At 37.9% G+C, this 23,401-nt stretch overlaps 2 protein-coding genes across 7 annotated transcripts in view; one reads left to right on the top strand and one right to left on the bottom strand.

Annotated features, from left to right (window-relative positions):
• On the bottom strand, positions 1-19,473 carry LOC144967748 (sulfotransferase 1E1-like). 3 transcript variants are annotated; one of them, XM_078905336.1, is made up of 7 exons: positions 19,351-19,473; positions 15,704-16,229; positions 13,904-14,112; positions 12,523-12,658; positions 9,080-9,174; positions 8,517-8,697; positions 1-1,439 (listed from the first exon to the last, which is right to left on the bottom strand). In XM_078905336.1, the coding sequence occupies exons 2-7, from the start codon at positions 16,179-16,181 to the stop codon at positions 1,318-1,320; spliced, it is 1,221 nt and encodes a 406-aa protein (XP_078761462.1). In that variant the 5' UTR covers positions 16,182-16,229; positions 19,351-19,473; the 3' UTR covers positions 1-1,317. The 3 variants fall into 3 exon arrangements, with proteins under 3 accessions (XP_078761462.1, XP_078761464.1, XP_078761463.1); XM_078905338.1 differs by lacking the exon at positions 19,351-19,473 and adding an exon at positions 19,087-19,341; XM_078905337.1 differs by lacking the exon at positions 19,351-19,473 and adding an exon at positions 17,412-17,502.
• Positions 19,447-23,401, top strand: part of LOC144967747 (sulfotransferase 1 family member D1-like) — a 13,809-nt gene continuing 9,854 nt past the window's right edge. The window contains exons 1-3 of one of the 4 annotated variants that reach the window (XM_078905334.1): positions 19,470-19,648; positions 20,606-20,738; positions 22,644-23,197. In XM_078905334.1, the coding sequence (XP_078761460.1) occupies positions 22,714-23,197 (484 nt within the window). In that variant the 5' untranslated portion in view covers positions 19,470-19,648; positions 20,606-20,738; positions 22,644-22,713. Of the gene's footprint in view, positions 19,649-20,605; positions 20,739-22,643; positions 23,198-23,401 lie in introns of all 4 variants that reach the window. The other 3 variants (XM_078905331.1, XM_078905335.1, XM_078905332.1) reach the window with 3 other exon arrangements.

The following is a 23,401-nucleotide window of genomic DNA, read 5'->3' on the forward strand; positions in this document are numbered from 1 at the left end:
TTTTTGTTTTGTTTTTTTTTTTTAAGGGTTTTACGGCGCTTGCAACACATTTAGGTTATAGCAGCGCCAGTAAAAAGAAGAAAATGGGACAGTAAAAAGTTCTAGAATTACAATTAAAGCATTCAAGAAAAGGTAAGACAAAGGGGAACTGGGAACAAATAGGGATCAGATGTAGATTCCAAGAGCATACCATCAATGTTCTTAGTTTGAGATCACCAATAAGTCTCATCCGGACACAAGCACGGCCCCCACTAAGAGGAATACACTCAAATGCTTACATTATAAATTAGAACAAATATAATAATACATAACAGAGAGATGATTTACAAGGAAAAAAATATCATCTCCCAAAACAATAACTATGCATTCGACTGTTTCCCTCCCAGCCAGGACCCCGACCAGGGCCAGGACAAAACCAAGCAATCTCATTCCAAGACAAAGACAGAATGCAAGTTGGAAAACAGATATAGAGGGATAGAAGACACAATAAGTACCTCCCTGCCCACTATGGGAGGTAGGAACCCCACCCGGATTCGTTATCATTAATTATTAGAATATCATCATGTGTATGCAAAAAGGCTGCAATAATATCAAATCGATAAACAAGAATTGAGTATATAAAAACAACATTATAAATCCAAATAAATAACACCTCAACCAACAAAAGGCAACTACTCTCACGCGATTTCAAAGCTGCCTACTTGAAATTTCAACAATTCATAGTTTCCAAGAGAAAAAAAAAAGAAGAAAAATTCACTTTAAATAGCTTCACAAATTAACAATTTGCTCTCAGCACAGTCCAAAAATGCTCCGAAGTCCTGAATATAGGTTCTAAGGAGCGAAACTTTCCTTTTCAACAAAATTTATTGAGTCAAAGAGACCTTTGCAGCTCTGTAACTGGAGACAAAATTTCGTATTTCTACGAATTTTTCGTAGTATTAGGCAAGTGTGCGATTTATAATGTGCATTATAAATAGAGTAGTCCCAACATAAGGCGAAATAATTGTAAAAAAGCAACAATAAATTACCGATATAATGAATAATTGTAATAAAAAAATAAAATTTTAAAAATAATAATAATAATAACAATAATAATAATAATAATAATAATAATAATAATAAAAATAATAATAATAATAATAATAATATAATAATAATAATAATAATAATAATAATAATAATAATAATAATAATAATAATAATAATAATGTTGGCATGTCTGAATCGGGCTACATTCGGATTTTATTCCTTTTTTCTAAAGCATTGCCTTAAACAACCGTTTCTTGGTCACTGTGCATATTCAAACAAATTTACAACTCAATCTGTCTTTGGGGAATCTTTGAATTTTATCCCAGCTGGCTCCAAATTAATAGCCATCATGCTATCCAGTTTGGTTTCGAGGTCATTCGACAAATGATTCTTCCAATTCCCAATTTGACCTAGAAAGAACCACAGAGAAATATAATTTTTAAAATAAATAATTGAATAGGTTTTAAAAATTATAGTTAAATAGTTTTGCACCAGTTATCAAATTCTGTAAATCTTAAAAACAAACGACTCTTTTATTATGATCTGAATCCATGCCATTGACTTATAGGCTCGTTTCAAAATAGGAAAATAAAATATCAACAAAGAACCCCCCCCCCCCCCCCCTCACCAGTGTGTCTTTTTTACGAAACCCGCTGAAACCCGGCGAAACCCGACGAATCCCGACAAAGTTATGGGAAGTAGGTGGCAGTGGGGAGTGAACCTGGAACTCAGGGAAGTGTACACCATTGGGGCGTGAACCTGGGACTGGGTTTCGGCGGGTTTCGTAAAAAAGAACTAGTGCTTTTTTACGAAACCCGCCGAAACCCGACAATATCCAGCAAAGTTATGAGAAGTAGACAACTGTGGGGAGTGAATCCGAGACTCAGGGAATGGTACACCAGTCGGGAGTGAACCTGAGACTAAGGTTATCGGCCGGTTTCGGCGGGTATCGAAAATAAGAATTAGTGCTTTATTACGAAACCCGCCGAAACCCGACAATATCCGGCAAAGTTATGGGAGTTTGTCACCAGTGGAGAGTGAACCTGGGACTGTGTAAAAAGTAGTGCCGCGCTGAGGACCGGTCCCACGGTCTTTTAGCTGTGAACCGGGGATCGGTCCCATAGTGAAGACCGGCGGCGGTCCTCACTTCTTATCACCTTTCAACTAGTGCCGCGCTGAAGACCGGTCTGATCACCTTCGGTCTCGCGCCATAGCCTACTACTTCCCCAGCGATTCGTTGCCTTCGGTTGCCTATCTTCCACCAATCACCACCCATCCCACTTAATTAATCGCACCCACCCCCCTTTGCCATACACTAAACGACACAGACGACCATACAGGCAGACGACCACCAACCTTCACTCCGCAAACCGCCCTTTCGTGTGTGAGATGGGGGAACAGGAGGCGCACGCCTTGGACGATTCCATTATACGGGGTAAATTTCAAAATTTACTACACCATAATGATCGCAATGACAATGATCTATGGTGAAGGCATGACCCCTCTTCTCTAATGGGTTATTGTTTGAAATGTATGTGACTACTAAAGATGTGTGTGTTTGTGTGTGTGTGTGTGTGTGTGTGTGTGTGTGTGTGTGTCGAACCTAGCAAGTAGCAAATCCGATTCTTTGTTTTCTTTTGTCCATCTCTTGTCACCACTCCTTTCTATCGCAGTGTTGTCATTTAAAATAATACAATTATATTAAAATTTCGTTTGGTGTTTTTACTAATTAAATAATATGAGTTTCATTAGTTTCTTCCTTCCAAAAAAACCAGTTATAACGTCTGAATTTTAAAAAAGTCCAATAGAATATTTGGGGACCCCGATAGCTCAGTTGATAGAGCACTCTCTTTATACGCAAAGGGACAGAGATCGATCCCGGGTGCAGTCGAGTTTTTTCTAAATCCCTGTCTACTCAGCAATGAATGGGTAGCTGAGTTTGATAGATCTGGCGAAAAGTCACCATCGACCCCTCTTATTACCTCATCCACCCCCTCTTATTATAACTTCACGTCTCTCTCTTACTCTTCAATGCTCGCTGCCCTCTAATGTGTGTGTGTGTGTGGTGTGGGGGGGGGGGGGGGGGGGGGGGGGGGGGGTAGGAGTTGCGTGTGTGTATCAACGCCACGAACAACTCGATCAACGCCTTGGGCGATGCCATTATCTCCGTTAATGGGGATAAATTTCAAATTTTATTAAATTATCGAAGTAACAATGAAGTACGGTGAGCAAATAAAGAAGGCATCACCCCTCTTCTCTAATTAGGTTACAATTTGAAATGAGTGTGACTACTCCGTGTGTTTTACTCCTGTAGACCACGGTTTTCATCGTGTAGCGGTCTTTAACGGTTCAAGAATGAACGATCCCACGGTCTCAAAGGTCAAACGGTTCGAATTTCCAACAGTCTCTCAGGAATGTTCAATGTCGAAAAGGACCGGTCCTAGGACCGGTCCTTGCGGTCTTCATTTCCCAAGGACCGTAGGACCGTGGTCCTTAAGCTTGCCAAGGACCGCCCCGCACTAGTAAAAAGGATATCAGTGGGAAATAAACCTGGGACTAAAGGGAGATGGATACCATTGAAAGTTGAAGCCGGATATGAGAGTTTGGTACCAGAGGAGAATGAACCTGACACTATAGGGGGTAAGCGCCAGTGGGGAGTGAACCCGGGACTATGTAAAAAGGATATAAGTGGGAAATAAACTTGCGACTAAAGGGAGATGGATACCATTGAAAGATGAAGCCGGGTATGGGAGTTGAGTACCAGAGGAGAATGAACCTGACACTATAGGAGGTGGGCGCTAGTGGAAAGTGAACCTGGGACTCAGGGAAGTGCACACCAATTGGGAGTTAACCTGGGACTGTGGGAGATGGATAACTGTGAGTATCCGAGCCCAACTATAGGAGTTGGGTACCAGAGGAGAATGAGAATGACATTATAGAAGGTGGGCGCCAGTGGGGAGTGAACCTGGGACTCAGGGAATTGCACACCATGGGAGTTGAACCTGGGACTATCCAAAAGGATATCAGTGGGAAATAACCTGGGACTAAAGGGAGATAGTACCATTGAAAGTTGAAGCCGGATATGAGAGTTGGTACCAGAGGAGATGAACCTGAACTATAGGGAGGTGGCGCCAGTGGGGAGTGAACCTGGTACTATGTAAAAGGATATTAGTGGGAAATAAACCTGGGACTAAAGGGAGATGGATACCATTGAAAGTTGAAGCCGGATATGAGAGTTTGGTACCAGAGGAGAATGAACCTGACACTATAGGAGGTGGGCGCCAGTGGGGAGTGAACCTGGGACTATGTAAACAGGATATCAGTTTTGTTTTTGTTTTGTTTTTAAGGGTTTTACGGCGTTTGCGACACATTAAGGTCAAATCAGCGCCAGTAAACAGGAAGAAAATGGGATAGTACAAAGTTCTAGAATTACAATAAAGCATCCAAGAAAAGGGAAGACAAAGGGGAATTGGTTCAAATACAAAACAGATGTAGATTCCAAAAGCACACTATCAAAGTACTTAGTTTGAAATCACAAAAAGTCTCATCCAGACACAATTATATGTCCTCGGTAAGAGGAATACACTCAAATGTTTTACAAATCATACATAATATAGAGAAAGATAATGCAGTGCATCCCAGAGAGATGATTTACAAGGAAAAATATATCATCTCCCAAAACTCTAACTAAACATTTGACTGTTTCCCTCCCAGCCAGGGTTTCCGGCCAGGGCCTGGACAAAATCAAATAATCTCATTCCAAGACAAAGATAGAAAGCATGTTGGAAAACAGATATAGGTGGGTAGAAGACACAGTAAGTACCTCCCTGCCCACTATGGGAGGTAAGGAACCCCATCCAGACAGGATATCAGTGGGAAATAAACCTGGGACTAAAGGGAGATGGATACCATTGAAAGTTGAAGCCGGATATGAGAGTTTGGTACCAGAAGAAAATGAACCTGACACTATAGGGGGTGGGCGCCAGTGGGGAGTGAACCGGGACTATGTAAAAAGGATATCAGTAGGAAATAAACCTGGGACTAAAGGGAGATGGATACCATTGAAAGTTGAAGCCGGATATGAAAATTTGGTACCAGAGGAGAATGAACCTGACACTATAGGGGGTGGGCACCAGTGGGGAGTGAACCCGGGACTATGTAAAAAGGATATCAGTGGGAAATAAACCTGGGACTAAAGGGAGATTTATACCATTGAAGGTTGAAGCCGGATATGGGAGTTGGGTACCAGAGGAGAATGAACCTGACACTATAGGAGGTGGGCGCTGGTGGAGAGTGAACCTGGGACTCAGGGAATTGCACACCAGTGGGGAGTTAACCTGGGAATATTTATAAAGGATATCAGTAGGAAATAAACCTGGGACTAAAGGGAGATGGATACCATTGGGAGTTGAAGCCGGATTTATTTACCACTGATATTCTTTTTAGATATTCCCAGGTTAACTCCCCACTGGTGTGCAATTCCCTGATTCCCAGATTCACTCCCCACTGGCGCCCACCTCCTATAGTGTCAGGTTCATTCTCCTCTGGTACCAACTCCCATATCCGGCTTCACCTCCCAATGGTATCCATCTCCCTTTAGTCCCAGGGCTTATTTCCTACTGATATCCTTTTTACATATCCCAGGTTCACTCCCCATGGGCGCAACCCTATAGTCCAGGTTCATTCTCCTCTGGGTACCAACTTCATATCGGCTTCAACTTTTCTACGGTATCCAACTCCCTTTTGCCCGGTTTATTTCCTACTGATATCCATTTCACATATTCCCAGGTTAACTCCCAATGGTGTGTAATTCCTAGTCCCAGTTCACTCCCACTGGCGCCCACTTCTATAGTGTCAGGTTCATTCTCCTCTGGTACCAACTCCTACAGTTGGCTCGGATACCACATGTTATCCAACTCCACAGTCCCAGGTTAACTCCCATGGTGTGCACTTTCCCTGAGTCCCAGGTTCACTCCACACTGGTACCCACTCCTATAGTGTCAGGTTCTTCCCCTTGGTACCAACTCCCATAATCCGGCTTCAATTTTATTGGGATCAACACTCCTTTAGTCCAGATTATCACACTGGATATCCTTTTTCCACAGTCTCAGGTTCACTCCCAACTGGTGTACACTTCCCTGAGTCTCGGGTTCACTCCCCACAGTTGTCTCCTTCCCATAACATTGCTGGATATTGTCTGGTTTCGCCGGGTTTCGTAAAAAAGCACTAGTTCTTTTTTACGAAACCCTCCGAAACCCAGTCCCAGGTTCACTCCCCAATGGTGTACACTTCCCTGAGTTCCAGGTTCACTCCCCATTGCCACCTACTTCCCATAACTTTGTCGGGATTCGTCGGGTTTCGTCAGGTTTCGTCGGGTTTCGCTGGGTTTCAGCGGGTTTCGTAAAAAAGACACACCCCCCCCCCCCCCCCCTCACCTCCTCAAAAAAAGGGAAAACAAAACAAACAAATTTTTAAAAAACCAAAAAAAAAAAAAACCCGATCATTTTCCTTGGGCAAGATTTTTGATTCTCAATTTGCCTCATGGGTTATTCCTGTTGACTTGCATGTTTATTTATAGAATATCTATAATCCACATAGGTTTGCCTGTGCAGTGACGTCTTGAAATGCTGCTGAAAGAGGCTGAATATATATTTTTGCAGTCTTATTTTACATCAAAACGTAATGTGACAATCAATACTGTATATTAACCTAATTAAGTGAATTGTGGGCTTATAGAATTAAGACAAATGGGTCAGCCTACTTGTAACAGACAAATTGAATTAAAGAAAAAAATGAACTATGAACTGAAGCTGGTTAGTTAGGGAACTGCACATCTAACATGATCTCTGGTTGCACCTAGAATGTGATTGCACTCAATGACACAAGGTGATGTCCCCATATTTCATTAAAGGATCAAACTCACCACGCTCTATTATGAGTATTTACAAACAATACATATACTTTTTCACCAAGTGTGTAGTGGTATGAAATAGTACTAATAGGGTTGAGTTGTCGCCATCGTTAAGTTATAGCCTGACACTGAAACCCAAAAAGACTGGCGTCTTGATGTCATTATTTGGTTTTTGCACCGCTTAGTGAGTTGTCGTTAGAGTGCTCATGGAAACAAGTGGTCCCATTGGTTGAACTATTGAATACAACTCACAATTTGTTATCTTTTGTGGCCAAAGACCGGCATTTTGACGTCATTTTTTGGTCAGTGTCAGGCTATAAGTTAATGATGGCTATGGTTGAGTTCTCGGGAGAGGGGGAGTGCGCTAAAAGAGGATCAGTGCCCATAATAAGGATAATACAGTAAGTCAATTGCAAGGATTCAGTATGACTATAATATGCCATACATCTCAGCTTCTGTTCTGTAAAGCTTCAATCAGTTCATGACAAGATCGACTTAAAAAAATAATAAATATATCAACAATAATAATTTGAGGAACACTTCTGAGCGCTCGTAAAAATAATAAATTCTCGATTTATTTATGATAAAATTTAAATACACCAGGTATTCAAAGCTTAAAGGTCAGTTGGCCTAAATAAACCTTTACATGATAATATGATATGATATGACATAGACATTTGACGTAATATTCTTTAAAATGACACAGACAGTATAGATTTTTTAAGTATAGAAAATGATGTTATTTTTGTCCAAAATAATAAGCTTTTAAGTTCTAATTTTTAATTTTGTGAATAAGATATTTGACAGAGGTGCACTTATTAGCAGGTCTGATAAGCCAATTTATTATGGGCTCATTGTTGTAATGGAAATCTTAAAAAAATGACGCAAAATGACGCAAAATATTGTCTATTACATCAATGTTAAACTAGGCCCATAATTGCATTTGGATGTCAGACCTGCATATAGGTACACATCGTATTTGAGCCATCATACAGAATGGTTTTCTGTCATAGCGAACCTGATCCTGAAATTGAATTATAAGCGTAGCAATACAATTTCAGTTAAAATAAAGGCCTTATTGAGATAGTGACTTATTTAAAGTTCATACCTCTGGCTTTTAAACACCATATTCTTCATTCAGTTAAACCCATCACAAAACAGAGTGGTACGATTGGGCACATGAAAAATACATAAATAATGATAAAATCTTCAAGATAGACCCGATAGGTAAGGCTGCGGTCCAGCTTAACCCCCAGTACTTCGGATTCGGCTCATATGGGAGAAGCTGGTCCCTCACAAGGAGGTTCGGTTTACAAGTGAGCCATCCACTGCATGGACAGAATGCTGTGGCCACTGAATTTGAAGTGTTCATCTTAAGCTACCACTTGTCAAAGTAGGATTTGAGTAACATCCTCACTGAGTACACTCTCGAGACAGGTCCACACCTTACTTTGAGTAACAAGTGCCCAGACCATACAGTTGAATCATGCTGCTCCATAGGTGACAATAAAGTGCAACTGATTAAAATACTATAATGTGAGAATAAACATAGAGCTCTGATTGACATGATACAAACCTTTTCTAATAAAATGGGCATCTTTCTTGGCAACACCAGCATCTTTCAACCAGCAGTAATTTACGAATTTATTCTTTCTCATGGCCTCAAAACTACAATGGGAAGCAATTGCCTCAATCTCTTCAGAGCTCAAATTCTTTCCTAGAAATATTGCAATTCTCTTGATGGAACCATGCAGATCCTGGGAATTTTCAAAGGATTATAGTCAGAAATTAGCCATCCTATAAGGTTGTAGATATGATGCGTGTGAATTCTTATTTAGATATCAAACTTTCCGTTTTTAAGAGGAATATTTACTTCATTGATTTGCTTCCTAGATACTAAGCTGTTAGAGGTTGTGGACACTAAAAAGTAATAAACAAAAATGAATATAACAGCTTTAAAAAAAAAGAACAAAATACCAAACACGGAACATAATGGGCTCTAAACCCTTCCTTCAGCCAACAACACAAAACTATTAAAAACAAAAATACATTACTTAAAAGACCAGATATACGGCAGAGAAAAGATAAGCATGTACTTTCTGTAATTACTTAACCGGGCCTGTAGAAGCAATAACTCACTATTTTCATGTCTTCGTAAGTAATGTAAAACACATGGTCGTCATTCCTTTTCTCCCAGCCTTCAACTACATGCTTCCACCATGGCCCATAGTGCACTGCATCATGACACATTGAATAAAATTTAAGAATTTCTGTGTAATTAAAACCTGAATTTATCAAACAAGATATTAATATGAACGATGTGATTTTCTCTCTCCCCACATGAACTTTTTCAGTGAATAAATAAATATACAGATGACTGAATGAATGAAAGAATAATATATTAAATCAATGGATGAATGAAAACATGAGAGATTAAATGAATTATTTAATACATAAGTAAATGGATGGATGAATGAATGAATAAATGAATGAATGGCTGAATGGACGAATGCGTGATTAAAAATATTAAATAAGCGAATGAATGATTAAAAAAAAAACAAACAAACCTGAAGCACTTAGTGAATCAAGCAGTACACATATTTCAATGGATGAATGAATGAATATATAAATGAACTATTTCTGTCAATATGTCTTGTGAAAAGCCTCTCAGCATTAAGATTGGCACTGGTGCTATTTGGTAATTTAACGGCTAGTGGTGTGAAAGAATGCCAGATTTTAACTGATACCATTATCATATTTTCGGCCTACTGCTCCAAAACGGAATTATGTTGGAATGAATTAGATGCTGAAAATTGAATTTGTACGAGACAATGCTGTTTTTTTTTTTTTTTGTTGATTTTTTTTTGTTTTTTTTGTTTTGTCAGAATGCCAGAAGCTAAAATTTCACATTTCAGATCAAATTCATGTTATATAAAATTTATGGCATCTGGTTCATATAGATTGAGGCAATGGGTCCCATTTTTGACCAGTGTATGAAAGTGCAAATACAGTGCACTCTGGATACGTCGACGTTGCCTAAGTCGATTTTTACCCAAGTCGATTTTTTTTCTTGGTCCCTCCCCCTTCTTCCTATATAACATTAGTAAAAAAAAACAAAACTCCACATAAGTAGATGTCGCTTAAGTCGATGTTCTTAGTACTCATGACTACAAAAAAATCACAAATAAACAAGTATTTCCATTGGTTAAAAAAGCTACCAGTAAGAATTTTAAGTGGTTAAGAATATCCGCGAACGATTGGCGCACATCGATGTGATGTAGGTGCTTTACCTGACGTCCGTGTTCAATGTACATGAGCAGTATTAAATAACTTTAAATTAATTTCTCCATCTCAAATTTTACATTGTCGCAACTTCAAGTTCAAGATTTTTTTTTTGGTTCTAATCCCAGGCCATCCTATGTAATGGCCCTCTTAATTTTATCAATTTTATCAAGAAGAATTCAAGTCAAGTCTACAACTACAATGGCAAACCTATCGCGGAAAAGGAAGATTCGATGCATTTGGAAAGCTTAGCATGCGACAGAAAATCATCGCATAGGAAATTGGCATACCAGCTATTTCTGTCTCGACGATTTACAAGAAGCATGACCTTGACCTAGAGGCTCCTACCCTTCCGCTTTTCGCGGAATAATTTCACTTAATTGGTATACATTCCACATTCAAGGCAAAAATTCCGCTTTTCACCTTTCCCACCAAGGAAAATTTTTTTTAAAAATCTCTAGCGAAAAAAAGGTGAGCTATGGCTTATTTCGTCATCTCCTATGGTCAATCAACACACATTGTATGTCTGATTAGTCTCTTCAAAGTGTGTGCTGCTGATGTCGGATAATATTTTATGTTTGGGAGGGGGGTTGACCGAAGTATTATTATTATTATTATTATTATTATTATTATTATTATTATTATTATTATTATTATTATTATTATTATTATTATTGTGACTCCGATTCGTGAGGTCAATGACCTTGGTAATATTAGATGTTGGCTTCAATCGGTAATAATATTATTTGAGTAAGGTCAGCTTCTTTCCCTATTTAATTTTAGCCCTGTGTCCGTGTGTGTGTGTGTGTGCGTGTGTGTGTGTGTGTGTGTGCCGGCACTGTGTGTGTGTGCGTGTGTGTGTGTGTGTGTGCCGGCACGCGCGTTTGCTTGATTAGGTGTGTGTATGTGGGAGGGGGGGGGGGGGGAGAAGGGTCCTGACAAGGTTAAATCCATCCATTCAATGCTTTGCTCTCAGACGACCAGGACCTGTGTGTTCTCTATTATTATTTGACCCCATTCTTAGTCTTTACACAATCTGTACATTTTTACACATTTTTTATTTTTAATCATTTGAGTACTTTTGGATTGTCTATTACATTTTCTGTTGCAAAGCATGTCATAGTCAATAACAATAAGTTGATTCCGCTTTTTAAAATCTCAAATTCCGATTTTTATGTATTCTGATTCCTCTATGGGGCTATTGGGGGTAGGAGCCTCTGATGACCACTACAGAGACCGCGCGATATGAAGGGACATACTTATTCTAGATTGGGTTGCTTTGTTCAAATGCGTTTTTGCTCATTTGGTTACACTCCGGTTAAGTTGATTTTCGGATAAGTCGATTTTTTTCTCGGTTCCCCTGGGCATCGTCTTATCCGGAGTCCACTGTAAATATTTACACTTCCATCATGTAGACTGAGCACAGGCAATGAAGAAAGATGATAAAGACCTTTAGCAATAAATATTGTTGCACTATAGATTTTAGAATGTCTTCATATTGTTCAAAATTTCGAGAATCATGTTGCAACACACAATGTTAGGACATGTTGATCTATGTTGCTTAAGTACTAAAAGGGTTAAGTGCGAATTGGAGATTAAATAAGATAATCATCTTAAACTAAAACATTACATGATATGATATTATATATTATTAAAGTTTAAATGTTTACTAGGTCTTATGACCTTTAAATAACTTATTGTTTTATAACATATAATCATTATGTTAATACACACATATTATATTGTTTATTGTCAACATAATATATAATACAATTTCACAAGAGATTGACAATTTTAAAAAACTAAAACAAAAAAAAACAATAATGTATGTATTAAAATTGAAATATGGGAGGGAAGTATCTAAAACTCACACTAAGTATAATTTGAACTCATTCAATCATCATAGTCAAATTGTAAAAAGGCTAATTCTTTATCAACTGTATTTTTTAACGAATTGATAGAAAAAGAACTTTTTGAGTCAAAGCTTAGCTTATTCCAGAATGATACTGAATGGAATATGAAGGAATTTTTACGTAGAGACGATGACCATCAAATGATAAAGAAAGTTATTGGCGAATAATCAAAAAGGTGTGTATACCTTAGATTGTCAATGTTATGAACTAATGTCTACAATTGTATTAGATCGCCTATTTTTCATCTATATTTCAAGGATGGTAATCCTAAATATCTTAACCTATCCCCATAATCAATATAATCTAAACCTAGGAGGAATATAGATGCCCGTTTCTGTACATTCTCTAAAAGATAAAATCATAGTTGACTCAAATCAAAACTGTTACCTTTGCCATCTAAAAAAAGTTGGCTGTAATCTTCCAGTGACATGGTGAAATTCCACATTGATTGTACGAAGAATTCTTGAAGAAAGAAATGGAACGAAATCAGAGTATCTTTAGGGTTCCGAGCAAGATAGAAGGTCTATGAATAGAAAATACATAAGTTCCATTAACTTCATCCCTGCTTTTTGAGATTTCTAATAACAGAAAGAAATACTTCCTTACATGTTTTGTCTCTTCGTCTTCTTCATAAATAAGTTCATTGATTCAGTTTAAACAAGAATTTAAGATAAACTTAAACAATCATAGGACATTGATAGAATTAAAAAAAAAAAAATTATCTTTTTATTTTCAACTTGATGATTGTCATGGCATTACTGCAGAAATCAAAGATCTTACTAATGTTAAACAAGGCATTTCATTATGACTATTCATGGAGATTTAAATGATTTCATTATTTATATCGTCATAATTCTGGCTACATTAGTAAAGGATATGCTCCAAAATTAACATTTGGAAATTATTTCCAGATTTATGTCATCATAATTCTGGCTGCAATTGTAAAGGTTATGCTCCAAAATTAACAAATGTGTTCAGTACCCAAAAGATACCTAGTTCGAATATTCATCGTTTTATGTGGCCGTCAGCAAGCCACCTGTCCCTAGCGCAATTTCTGGCACTGTGCTGCGACTGACACCAAGGTTATTTCAGTCTTCCTTCTGAATAAACCCTAAGGCAATAAATTTCTGCATGGGAATGAATAAAGGGAACTTTATCATTATTTACTTTATTGATATGTTACAACGGTGTGTGTGTGTGTGTGTGTGTGTGTGTGTGTGTGTGTGTGTGTGTGTTTGCGTCGGAAGAGGGGGGGGGGAGGAAGATTGCTGTATCGCAACATTTATTTACCGCCGTAGTCAATCATGTGCATGCCATGGCGCATGGAATTGAATTTGGAACTAATGGCGAAGTCAATAAAAATAAGCAGAAATGTGTCTTTTATGCCAAACAGCGATGGAGTGTGTGATGACTATGTGTGAATGTGTGTGTATTATATTGCATACACACACATGCCGTGTAGATAGATACACACGATATACACACATAAGTAACTGTCAATTTCACAGTAAGTCATCGGTGGTTATATTACTTGGCGCAATTGAGAAAAATCCTTTAATTCATTCATTTTTTAAACGTTGGCTGGGTGAAATTAGTTGGAGGAAACCATGTTCGAGTGAAAAATGAGTTCGAGGAAGGAATGGAATGATAACAAAGAATAATAAGGAAAAAATTTGGGACAATCAAATGAGTTCGAGTCAACTGTGTGTTTGAGGAAACCATGCTAAAGTGTATTTTAATACAATATTTTGAATTTTCTAATACAAACCTTTGGTTTCTTCTCCTTGTAATCAGACGGTAAAAGGGAGAAAGGTAAATGCGTTTTCATGTATCTTGGAGAGGGTGTGTTCTCAATAACCTTTAGGCCAGGGTAAAAATATTCAAAGTAGGGAAATCTGTCTTCAATTTTTGACTTTGCTTTCTCAAAATCTACTCCATTTTCAATCAAAAATATGATTTCTCCCAGCCATGTCGTCCCTGTAAAGATTAAATCAAAAGAAATACATAGTCATAAAATTTAATAAAATGTCATGATTGTATCTCAACCTAAAATGAACAAATTTCAGATTGAGCAAAAGTAAACAACTTTCACTACAATTCCAAAGCGGTGGTATTGGTAAGTCAGATCAATCATAACAAATGAAGTTTAAGATTTCTGAATTTAAATATTATTTCAGGGCAAACATTGTTTATGGTACATTTAAATATCTTTACTTTACTACATTTGGTAAAGTTAAAATATCATTTAATGTGAGATAATCAAAGGCATTTGTAAAATGAAGTGTATGAATTAAATAAAATGTTAGAAATTCGCAAAAGAATTTTAAAAATATTCCATCTAAACAGTACAACAATCATACCTTTCCGTCACGTCAATCACCTCACAGACAAGTAATATACATTTATTGCAACTCTACGTTATAAGTCACACACAATATGATACCTTTAATGATGCTGACATATTCCAAAAGTAAAAGCTCAAATTAGAGTATTTGACTCACGTGCAAAGGGACTGATTTCAATTCAAGGTTGAGTTGATGTTTTCTCTGACCTCTCTATTCACCCTGCAGGGGTTGGGTAACTGGGTTTGTTAGATTTGTCAGAGAGTATCTTTTTTGTTTATCTTAATGGCAGCACACGATTATCATCATATATTTAAAACTACAGCAACCACTTTAATCTCAACCCAACAGGTTTTATGGTTCGGAAAGACTAGATTATTTTTATGCTTTATGTATTATACATGATGGAAAGGTATGATTGTTGTACTGTTTAGATAGAATATCTTTAAAATTCTTTTGCGGATTTCTAACATTCTAACTTTTCGATATAATGATCACGATGTCTAATCAGTCTCATAATATACGCAAACCATCTTAATGTCAAGTGTAAATACCATGCAAATTTTGGTGACACTGGTCTAGTGGTTTTGGAACCTTAGTGTTACAAAAAGATCCAATTTGCCAAATACTAAATAAGATGTATATAAAAGAACACTGTGATATCATTCTGATGATCTGTCCTGTAGTCAAGTCTATGATAAGTACAGTATGTATTGTTTCTTGGTTTGAATGACAACAATCAATCATGTAAGCCTGCCCGGCATGCACATATTTGCAGGTCTGATAACCGAAAGGCAATTACAGGCTTGATTTAACATTGTTGTAATGGCCATTATTATGTGTCAGTTTGAGAATATTTCCCTTACAACAATGAGCCCAGAACAGTTTAGGTAAGCAGACCTGCAAATAAGTACACGTCGGGCCTGCCGTATTTAACTGAAATTGTGACTCCTGACTGGCATATCTCATTCATTTTAATTAAATTAGTTTTTTGAAAAATCCCATCATAAATCCAAATCCTCAAAAAATATAAATTTATGATCGCACATATAGCAAACCATGTAAATTTTATTCCCTTTATGACAACTGCTATGAAATTTCATTCTTAGATTTTATTTCATATGATAAGTTTATTCAGAAATTTAGAGAAAGAGAAGATTCTATGCAATTAACCAATGTAAAATCTATTTCAGTGTAGCAATTAATTTTGCCACTACATAGCCTACCAGATTTGGGGAATCCGACAATCCATATGTCATCCTTTCTCACTTCGAATGAGTTGATCTCATCAATAGCACCAGCAACAAAACTGGGCAAAATGTAACCTTGGTAATGATATGCTTGATGTTTCCATCCATAGTGACGATTCTGTACTGGCTCCAGTCCCTTCAGTTTGTACTTCAGTCTCTTGTACAAACGTAAGCTGATTCCAGTTAGCACACAAGCTCCAACAAATCCAGATATATATTTCAAAATCTTTACCCCAGTTCCTTTCTTTTGTTGTTTTGGATTTTTTATTGCATCAGTTTGGTTCACACAATATTTTCTGATATGACCTGAAGTAAAATAATTTGCCTCATTTTGTATCCAGCAAGATCGTGACACCTGAGATGATTGTTTCATGTAAACATTTCTTGCAATTGAAGTATATGGTTGTCTCATCAGCAATAAGAAACTTTTTATCAAAGGTAACGTATTCATCATTTCAGTACGAGTTGCAAAATAGAAAACAGGGGTTCAGAGATGATTTGCCTGCAATGTACAATATCGATATTGCAAAATAAAAATATTGTGCTGAAGTTGGAATTATGCATCCAATATGAAAAAAATCAAAGGATTGTCACGACTGAAATGCCCCCGGCACATTGCATGAACAACAATGCACTCTACAATTTTTATTTTGTTAAAAATTTGTTTATTTATTGATATCATTTACATGTGTGGTTTAAATGACTGGGCAGTATTCTTTGAAGCAAAGAGAAAAAAAAAGATCTGAATTAAAATATATCAAATAGATATGTAATAGATTGATAGACAAACTCGTAAATAGATATAAATCATAATCATGAATGTATATCAAGCTCATCAAATCAATAACAGCAAATTCAATTATTTACAAGGGACTTACTAGTTACATAATTACTACCATAACACCACGCTCAGTGTAGACTTCTTGCTAAATAAACGCATACTTTAAAAATACATATAATGATTAAAACCGGTGGCTAGCGATCAAGCTGATGCTTTCTGTACAGAGTTTTTTAAACAATTCCCATTTAACCATTAATTCCTCCTGCTCTGATTGATGGCCTATTCACTTTTTTTCTCTTAATTTTATTTTATTCTAAACTATCATATCTCCTAAATAAACTTGTCAAGTAGAGTTTTCAACAACTCGAATTGGTCTCTGCATGAGTGACTGTATTACAACTGTTGAAAAATGAAGAGGTAAAGTGTGATATCAAAATTCCAAATATCATCTGTTAGAGCTTAATCTGGTTCAAAGGAGGTCCATAACTGATTTACATTTGAGTCAATATAATGCAAGGACAACGTTCATGTGTGTCCAGTGGAGATTGCCCAATTGTTTGGTGAATATTCTCTTTAAAATTGATAATGCGAATTTCTTTCAACAGGCTTTCTTTGTAACGTTTTTATAACGTTTTTACTTTTGTATCTAATTGGTCGATCACCACTCACAATCAAGAGAACAGGTTTCGATTCCAAGTATTTTTTTGTTTTTTGTTTGTTTTTCCTGACTCATCTGACCACCTAGGAAATTGACGTCACTCAACTCTTTGTTATTGGTTTTAGGCAGCCATTTTAATGATAGTTTTCACTAAATTATATCAATCCGATTATGACTGTTCAAGGTACACACAGTTTTGTGTATTGGTACGTTATATCCGGTGGCAGATGTTGTGAGTATTTTACCTAAATGCATAGCATCCATAGCTGGGTCTGCTTGATCTGGTGGAAATCACATTGCGATTGACAAACAGTAAATCCAAAGGGGGACAAGCAATTGTTACTGTTTATTTCATGCGATAGAAACTGAAATAAACTCAGATAAAATGTGCCTTATGGCCCTGTGAGACCAAAATAATAATACTGCGAATAACGAATAGGACTGCTATCTACTAGATATTCGCAGTACTACTATTTTATTCTGGTGATTACTATCATAACACACACACACACACACACACACACACACAACATCACTTTACTTACTTTACTTTTACTTTACTGTTACAGCTGTAGTCAGGCTAGTCGCCTATCAGCCGGTTTTTACTGTCTTCAGTGCTTAGTTCTTCTTTTGCGTTGTTTTCATGCTCATATTGCAATTTAGTTTGGTCAGTTTTTGGGGCATGGAACCACTCAGATGTAAGGCAAAACTTGTAATTTCTCCAAACTTTGTCCAGTCTGTTTTTGAAGGCATTTAGGGATGGTGCTGATACACCATCTTCTGGAAGGGAGTTCCAGGCATTTCTTATTCTGACACTGAAGAAGTTCTGTCTGACGGATGTTTTTACAGAGGGTTTCTTCAGTTTGAGACTATGGCCTCTGGTTTTTGAATTCCTTTCAAGTGTCAGGAGGTCTCCGTTTATGCTGTTAATGCCTTTCAAATATTTGAAACATTCGATCATGTTACCTCTCGCCCTACGGTAGTATAGTGATGGCATGTTTAGTTTTTTCAGTCTCTCACTGTACTCAAGCTTCTGGAGTTCTGGGATTAGCTTGGTGGCTCTGCGTTGGACTGATTCAAGTTGATATTCATCTCCTTTATATCGGGGATGCAATACTACATTTCCATATTCAAGGTGAGGTTGAATGATTGATGTGTACAGGACTGGTAGGGACGTGCTGTCCAATGTTGTGAAGACCTCTCCTTAGAAGTGCTAGGAGCCTACTTGCCTTTTCAACTTGGATGTTTACATGTTGCCTGAACCTCAGGTCTTTGTCGAAGTTTACTCCCAGATCTTTTTCGAGTTGCACAGTCTCCAAAGGAATGTGTTGTCCATTTGGCACCATTTTATATTCAACATCTTCACTATTATTCCCAATGTGCATGATCTTACACTTGGCAGCATTAAATTTCAATTGCCACACATCTGACCAAGACTGCAATCTGTTTAAATCTTCCTGGAGTGTGACTACCTGGTCGGGTACACGGGCAAAATTTTTTGTGTCATCTGCGAAAAGGAAGGTTGTGGAGTGGACAGTTTCTGGTAGGTCATTTACAAAGCATACAAAACAGGAATGGCCCAAGTTCCAAGTACACTTCCCTGTGGGATGCCTATTAGGTAGACTTATATTCTAATTCTACTCGTGTTCACAAAGAGAGGATGCTACTCTAGCTTCGAAGTTAATACTCTCTACTCTATTGGATAGGTCTTCAGCGACGTGCACACACATTAATTAGCAAATAAAAGTACATGTTCATCTTCAGTAATAACTAAGGCGTCTAGAGTCTAGCTAGAAAATTACAATTCCAATGTGACAGAATTTCAGTCTGATCCTTACAAGGATTGGACACTTAGCACAGTAAACGGCGTGAACAGCAATGCTAATCGACAAAGAAAAATCTAAACAGTAAGATTCTCACCTTTCTTAAGTTTAAATTTAAAGTTAAGCCTAAGCCGCTATTAAAAACTGTTATTGACATTAAGTTATTGTTATTGAAGTGTATATTGTTCCCATCCAAAGCCGCTCCATCATTCTTACGTTAGCCGTTATTGTTATAATTTATCGTCGGTCTGATCTCTTCAGCCTATTACACGTTTACAGCTCCAGGCAGTCTTGTCATCTGACTTGAGATATCTGGCGGCATCAAGTCAAGCAAATCAATCGAAATACAATACAGACCTACCTATTTTACATGTTTTTGTTTCCTTTTGTTTTTGTTTGTTTGGGGGGTCAAGGACGAATTTCTGGAAATATGCAAACTCCTAGGTAGTATTGCAGTACAGCAGTTGGTAACAGCATGGCTCTTGTTACAGTGAAAGAAATGCCTTCCTATTCTTCTTTCGCTTCCTCTACTTTCACTTTCAGAATTATTTATTGTAGATTTGGGCACGATTTTACCGGCTATTTGTGATCAGAATCTGTTGCCATTTATGAGTTAAGTGGAGGATAACATACAAATGTGTTCTTTCAAAAATTACAAGGTATTAGACATGTATTTTGTTACGACCGGCCGCCTTACTTATCTAGACCTAGACCTACTTTTATTTTACCGGGTTTCATTCATGATGGAGAAATCCGAAACGTTCACACTTTTATTCTTCCGAACCTTGCCTTGGGACCATGTAGAAAATATGCTTTTATTTCAAATTCCATGTGTTCCCCTCTATAATAGTTTAACTCAACATTATATTATGCATTTCAAATATTTTCACAATATATTGAGGTAAACATTAGATCTTTTTATCATATCCCATTATTCTATTATTTGAGAAAAGGCTGCCTCTATTCTCACCCCCGGGATGAGAATAGAAAAGCGATCGAGCTCTCACCCCCGGGATGAGAATAGAGGTAGTTGCCCCTTCTCGCTATTCTCACCCCTGTAACCAACAGGTAGGGAGGGTAGCCTAGCCTAGCCGCCGTCCCTTCTCGCTATTCTCACCCCTGTGTAGGGTCAGCTTAACACCCCCCCCCTTCCTCACTACTCTCACCTGATCATCATCATCTCTCTCGTGACTACTTTTAGTGGTACTGGACGTAAGGAGGGTGAACATGCAGCCCCTTCTCGCTATTCTCATCCCTGTGTAGGGTCAGCTTAGCACACCCCCCCCCCCCCCCCTTCCTCACTACTCTCATCTGATCATCATCATCTCTCTCGTTACTACTTTTAGTGGCACTGGACGTAAGGAGGGTGAACATGCAGCCCCGCCCCTTCTCGCTATTCTCATCCCTGTGTAGGGTCAGCTTAGCCCCCCCCCCCCCCACCCATCCTCTCGCTATTCTCATCCCTGTTAACCAACTCGTAGGGAGGGTAGCCTAGCCTAGCTGCCGTCCCTTTCGCTATTCTCATCCCTGTGTAGCGTCAGCTTAGCACCCCCCCCCCCCCCCCTTCCTCACTACTCTCATCTAATCATCATCATCTCTCTCGTTACTACTTTTAGTGGCACTGGACGTAAGGAGGGTGAACATGCAGCCCCACCCCTTCTCGCTATTCTCATCCCTGTTAACCAACAGGTAGGGAGGGTAGCCTAGCCGCCATCCCTTCTCGCTATTCTCATCCCTATTAACCAACAGGTAGGGAGGGTAGCCTAGCCTAGCCCCCGTCCCTTCTCGCTATTCTCATCCCTATTAACCAACAGGTAGGGAGGGTAGCCAGTAGCCAGCCTAGCCCCCGTCCCTTCTCGCTATTCTCATCCCTATTAACCAACAGGTAGGGAGAGTAGTCTCGCCTAGCCGCCGTCCCTTCTCGCTATTCTCATCCCTGTGTAGGGTCAGATTAGCACCCCCTTCCTCACCACTCTCACCTGATCATCAAATCTCTCGTGGTACTGGACGTAAGGAGGGTGAACTTATATGTCGTGCATTTAAAATGTAGACTGGCTGGCTTGAGATATGGGAATCATTGTTGGTAATCTGTCTAAGGGATTCTCTCTCTCTCTCTCTCTCTCTCTCTCTCTCTCTCTCTCTCTCTCTCTCTCTCTCTCTCTCTCTCTCTCTCTCTTTCTCTCCCCTGTCTCAATTTATATCTGGCTGTTGGTTAGGTAATAGTAATACGGGATGAGAATAGCGAGAAGGGGTGGCAGCTAGGCTAGGCTACCTACCCTCCCTACGTGTTGGTTAACAGGGGTGAGAATAGCGAGAAGTGGCGAGCACCTCTACTCTCATCCTGGGGGTGAGAGCTCGATCGATTTTTTATTCTCATCCCGGGGGTGAGAATAGTCACTCCGTTGAGAAAAAGCTGGCTTGGTTATCAATTTAATTCATAAAATTTCCCTTCTCCTTTATTTTTTCAATACTTTTTTTTGGGTGTTTGTGTGTGTGTGTGTGTGTGCATTCTTTTCATTCCAATTTGAATAATTGGATAATCTCTCTTGTATTCTATGTTTTATCCCAAATTACTTACATAATTACAAACATTAAATTCAGACAAATGCTGACATTCAATTAAAGTCTTATAAGTTTTAAAAAATACGATTAAGGTCTTTAGGTTGTATTGCCTGGGGCCAAATTGTGTCTTTCTTTAGATAAAGAAATTTCATGATGAGCAACTAGGTACTGCGTATATTTACCGTTTGTAATTGTAATGTAAGTGGCAGACGCATTTGAAATTTCTCCCTTTAACATTGGCAATTATGGGCTTGCTTGTTATATTGGTCAATATTTTGGGTTGTTTTGAGATACAACAATGAGCCCATAACATTTTGGGCTATCAGACCTGCAAATAAGTACACATTGATTCAATTCAATAAATAGATTTTATTAATGCATATCTGCATGTCGTTTCAAGTGATGGCGAACATTTTTTAAAACTTGGCAGTCGTTTGTCAATATAAAACATCTGGCTAATAAAATATCGGTAAAACTAACTCTGCAGCAAAGACCAAATTTTACCAAAAGTGCCAAAAATGCGCTTGTCTTTAAAAAAAGTAAAGATATGTAACGAATCGATTTTCTCATCTCCATGCTTGTGTCAGATTATTTTTGTTTTGATATTTTTAAAAGCACATTTAATTTCAAATTTAAATCCATTCATCTGAATTTAATGAAAATCGTGTGATTTTTATTTAATTTAGATTTTACACAGATTTGACCTCAGGCTTAGATTATTGACCTTAAGTGCACACCCGATTTATTTAGGACTTCCCTTTTTTTCAGTTCTAGTTTCAGTCAAATCTCTCATATTCTCCATATTTTGTGAGTTTCTCACTACTGATTCACTTTTCAATATTCATCGTTCATTATTCATGGGATTTCCCAAATACTACATATACAAGCAACAATGGCATGTAAATTCTCTGGCTTGATGGAGTATCTAGTCCTTATCATAACTCTAGTCATTTCCCCACTTAGAACAAGATTCATGACTCAAGCTGAACAATATTTTTATAACACAAAATTTGAATTGATATAATTGTATTAATAATTTTCTATTCATAATTGTAAATAATATATTTATATCATTTTTTTTCTTCATTTCAGCTTTATACCAGAACCTGAGGTTTTTTATGTTATACCTGGCCTTGGCAGTGTAACAAATAGAAACAAGACAATGAATTTTACACATTTTTTTAGAACATCATTTCTACGTGATGGAAAGATATTTTTCACAAGACCTGTGATAAGCAGTTTTGGAACAAAGTCAGTTCCATTAAGATCATGCCAGGCTGTTATTAAAAATGATGCCAAAGTCACAATATTCCCCCAGGTCAGAAGATTTTCTACTAATCATCAAAATGTGCCTAACATTGATCCAAAACAGCAACAGAGACGAAGAGCTCTAACTATTTTAACCTATGCATCAGGGTTCATCGGAGCTTGCCTGTTGACAGCAGTTGGCACTCAGGAATATCAGAGGCTAAAGCTAAGAGCAAGAGGAATAGAGCCTCTCAAAAATCGGCTATATGGAAGAAGATCCAGGCTTTTCTATTACCGTGGTTACGTCTTACCAAACTTTGTTGTTGACAATATTGATAACATTCATACATTCAAAGTTCGAGAGGATGACATCTGGATTGTCAGCTATCCTAAAGCAGGTATTATATTATAAATGATATAATTTTGAAACTTTGGTTTGGTTCATAATGATACAATAACAAGAAATGAAGTGAGTAGAAAGGTGCAAGAAGACAATAGAGAATAAAAACTTTGCAATGATGGTGCTATGACAACTCCGCCTGGCCGCGAGTGGTAGCTCTACAGTCGAGCCACCCACCACTTCATGACCCTACTGTTACAAC

This window comes from Berghia stephanieae, chromosome 3 (assembly GCF_034508935.2).
Source record: "Berghia stephanieae isolate SIO BIC M18660-M18661 chromosome 3, UCSD_Bste_1.3, whole genome shotgun sequence".
In the NCBI taxonomy this organism is placed as follows: domain Eukaryota; kingdom Metazoa; phylum Mollusca; class Gastropoda; order Nudibranchia; family Aeolidiidae; genus Berghia; species Berghia stephanieae.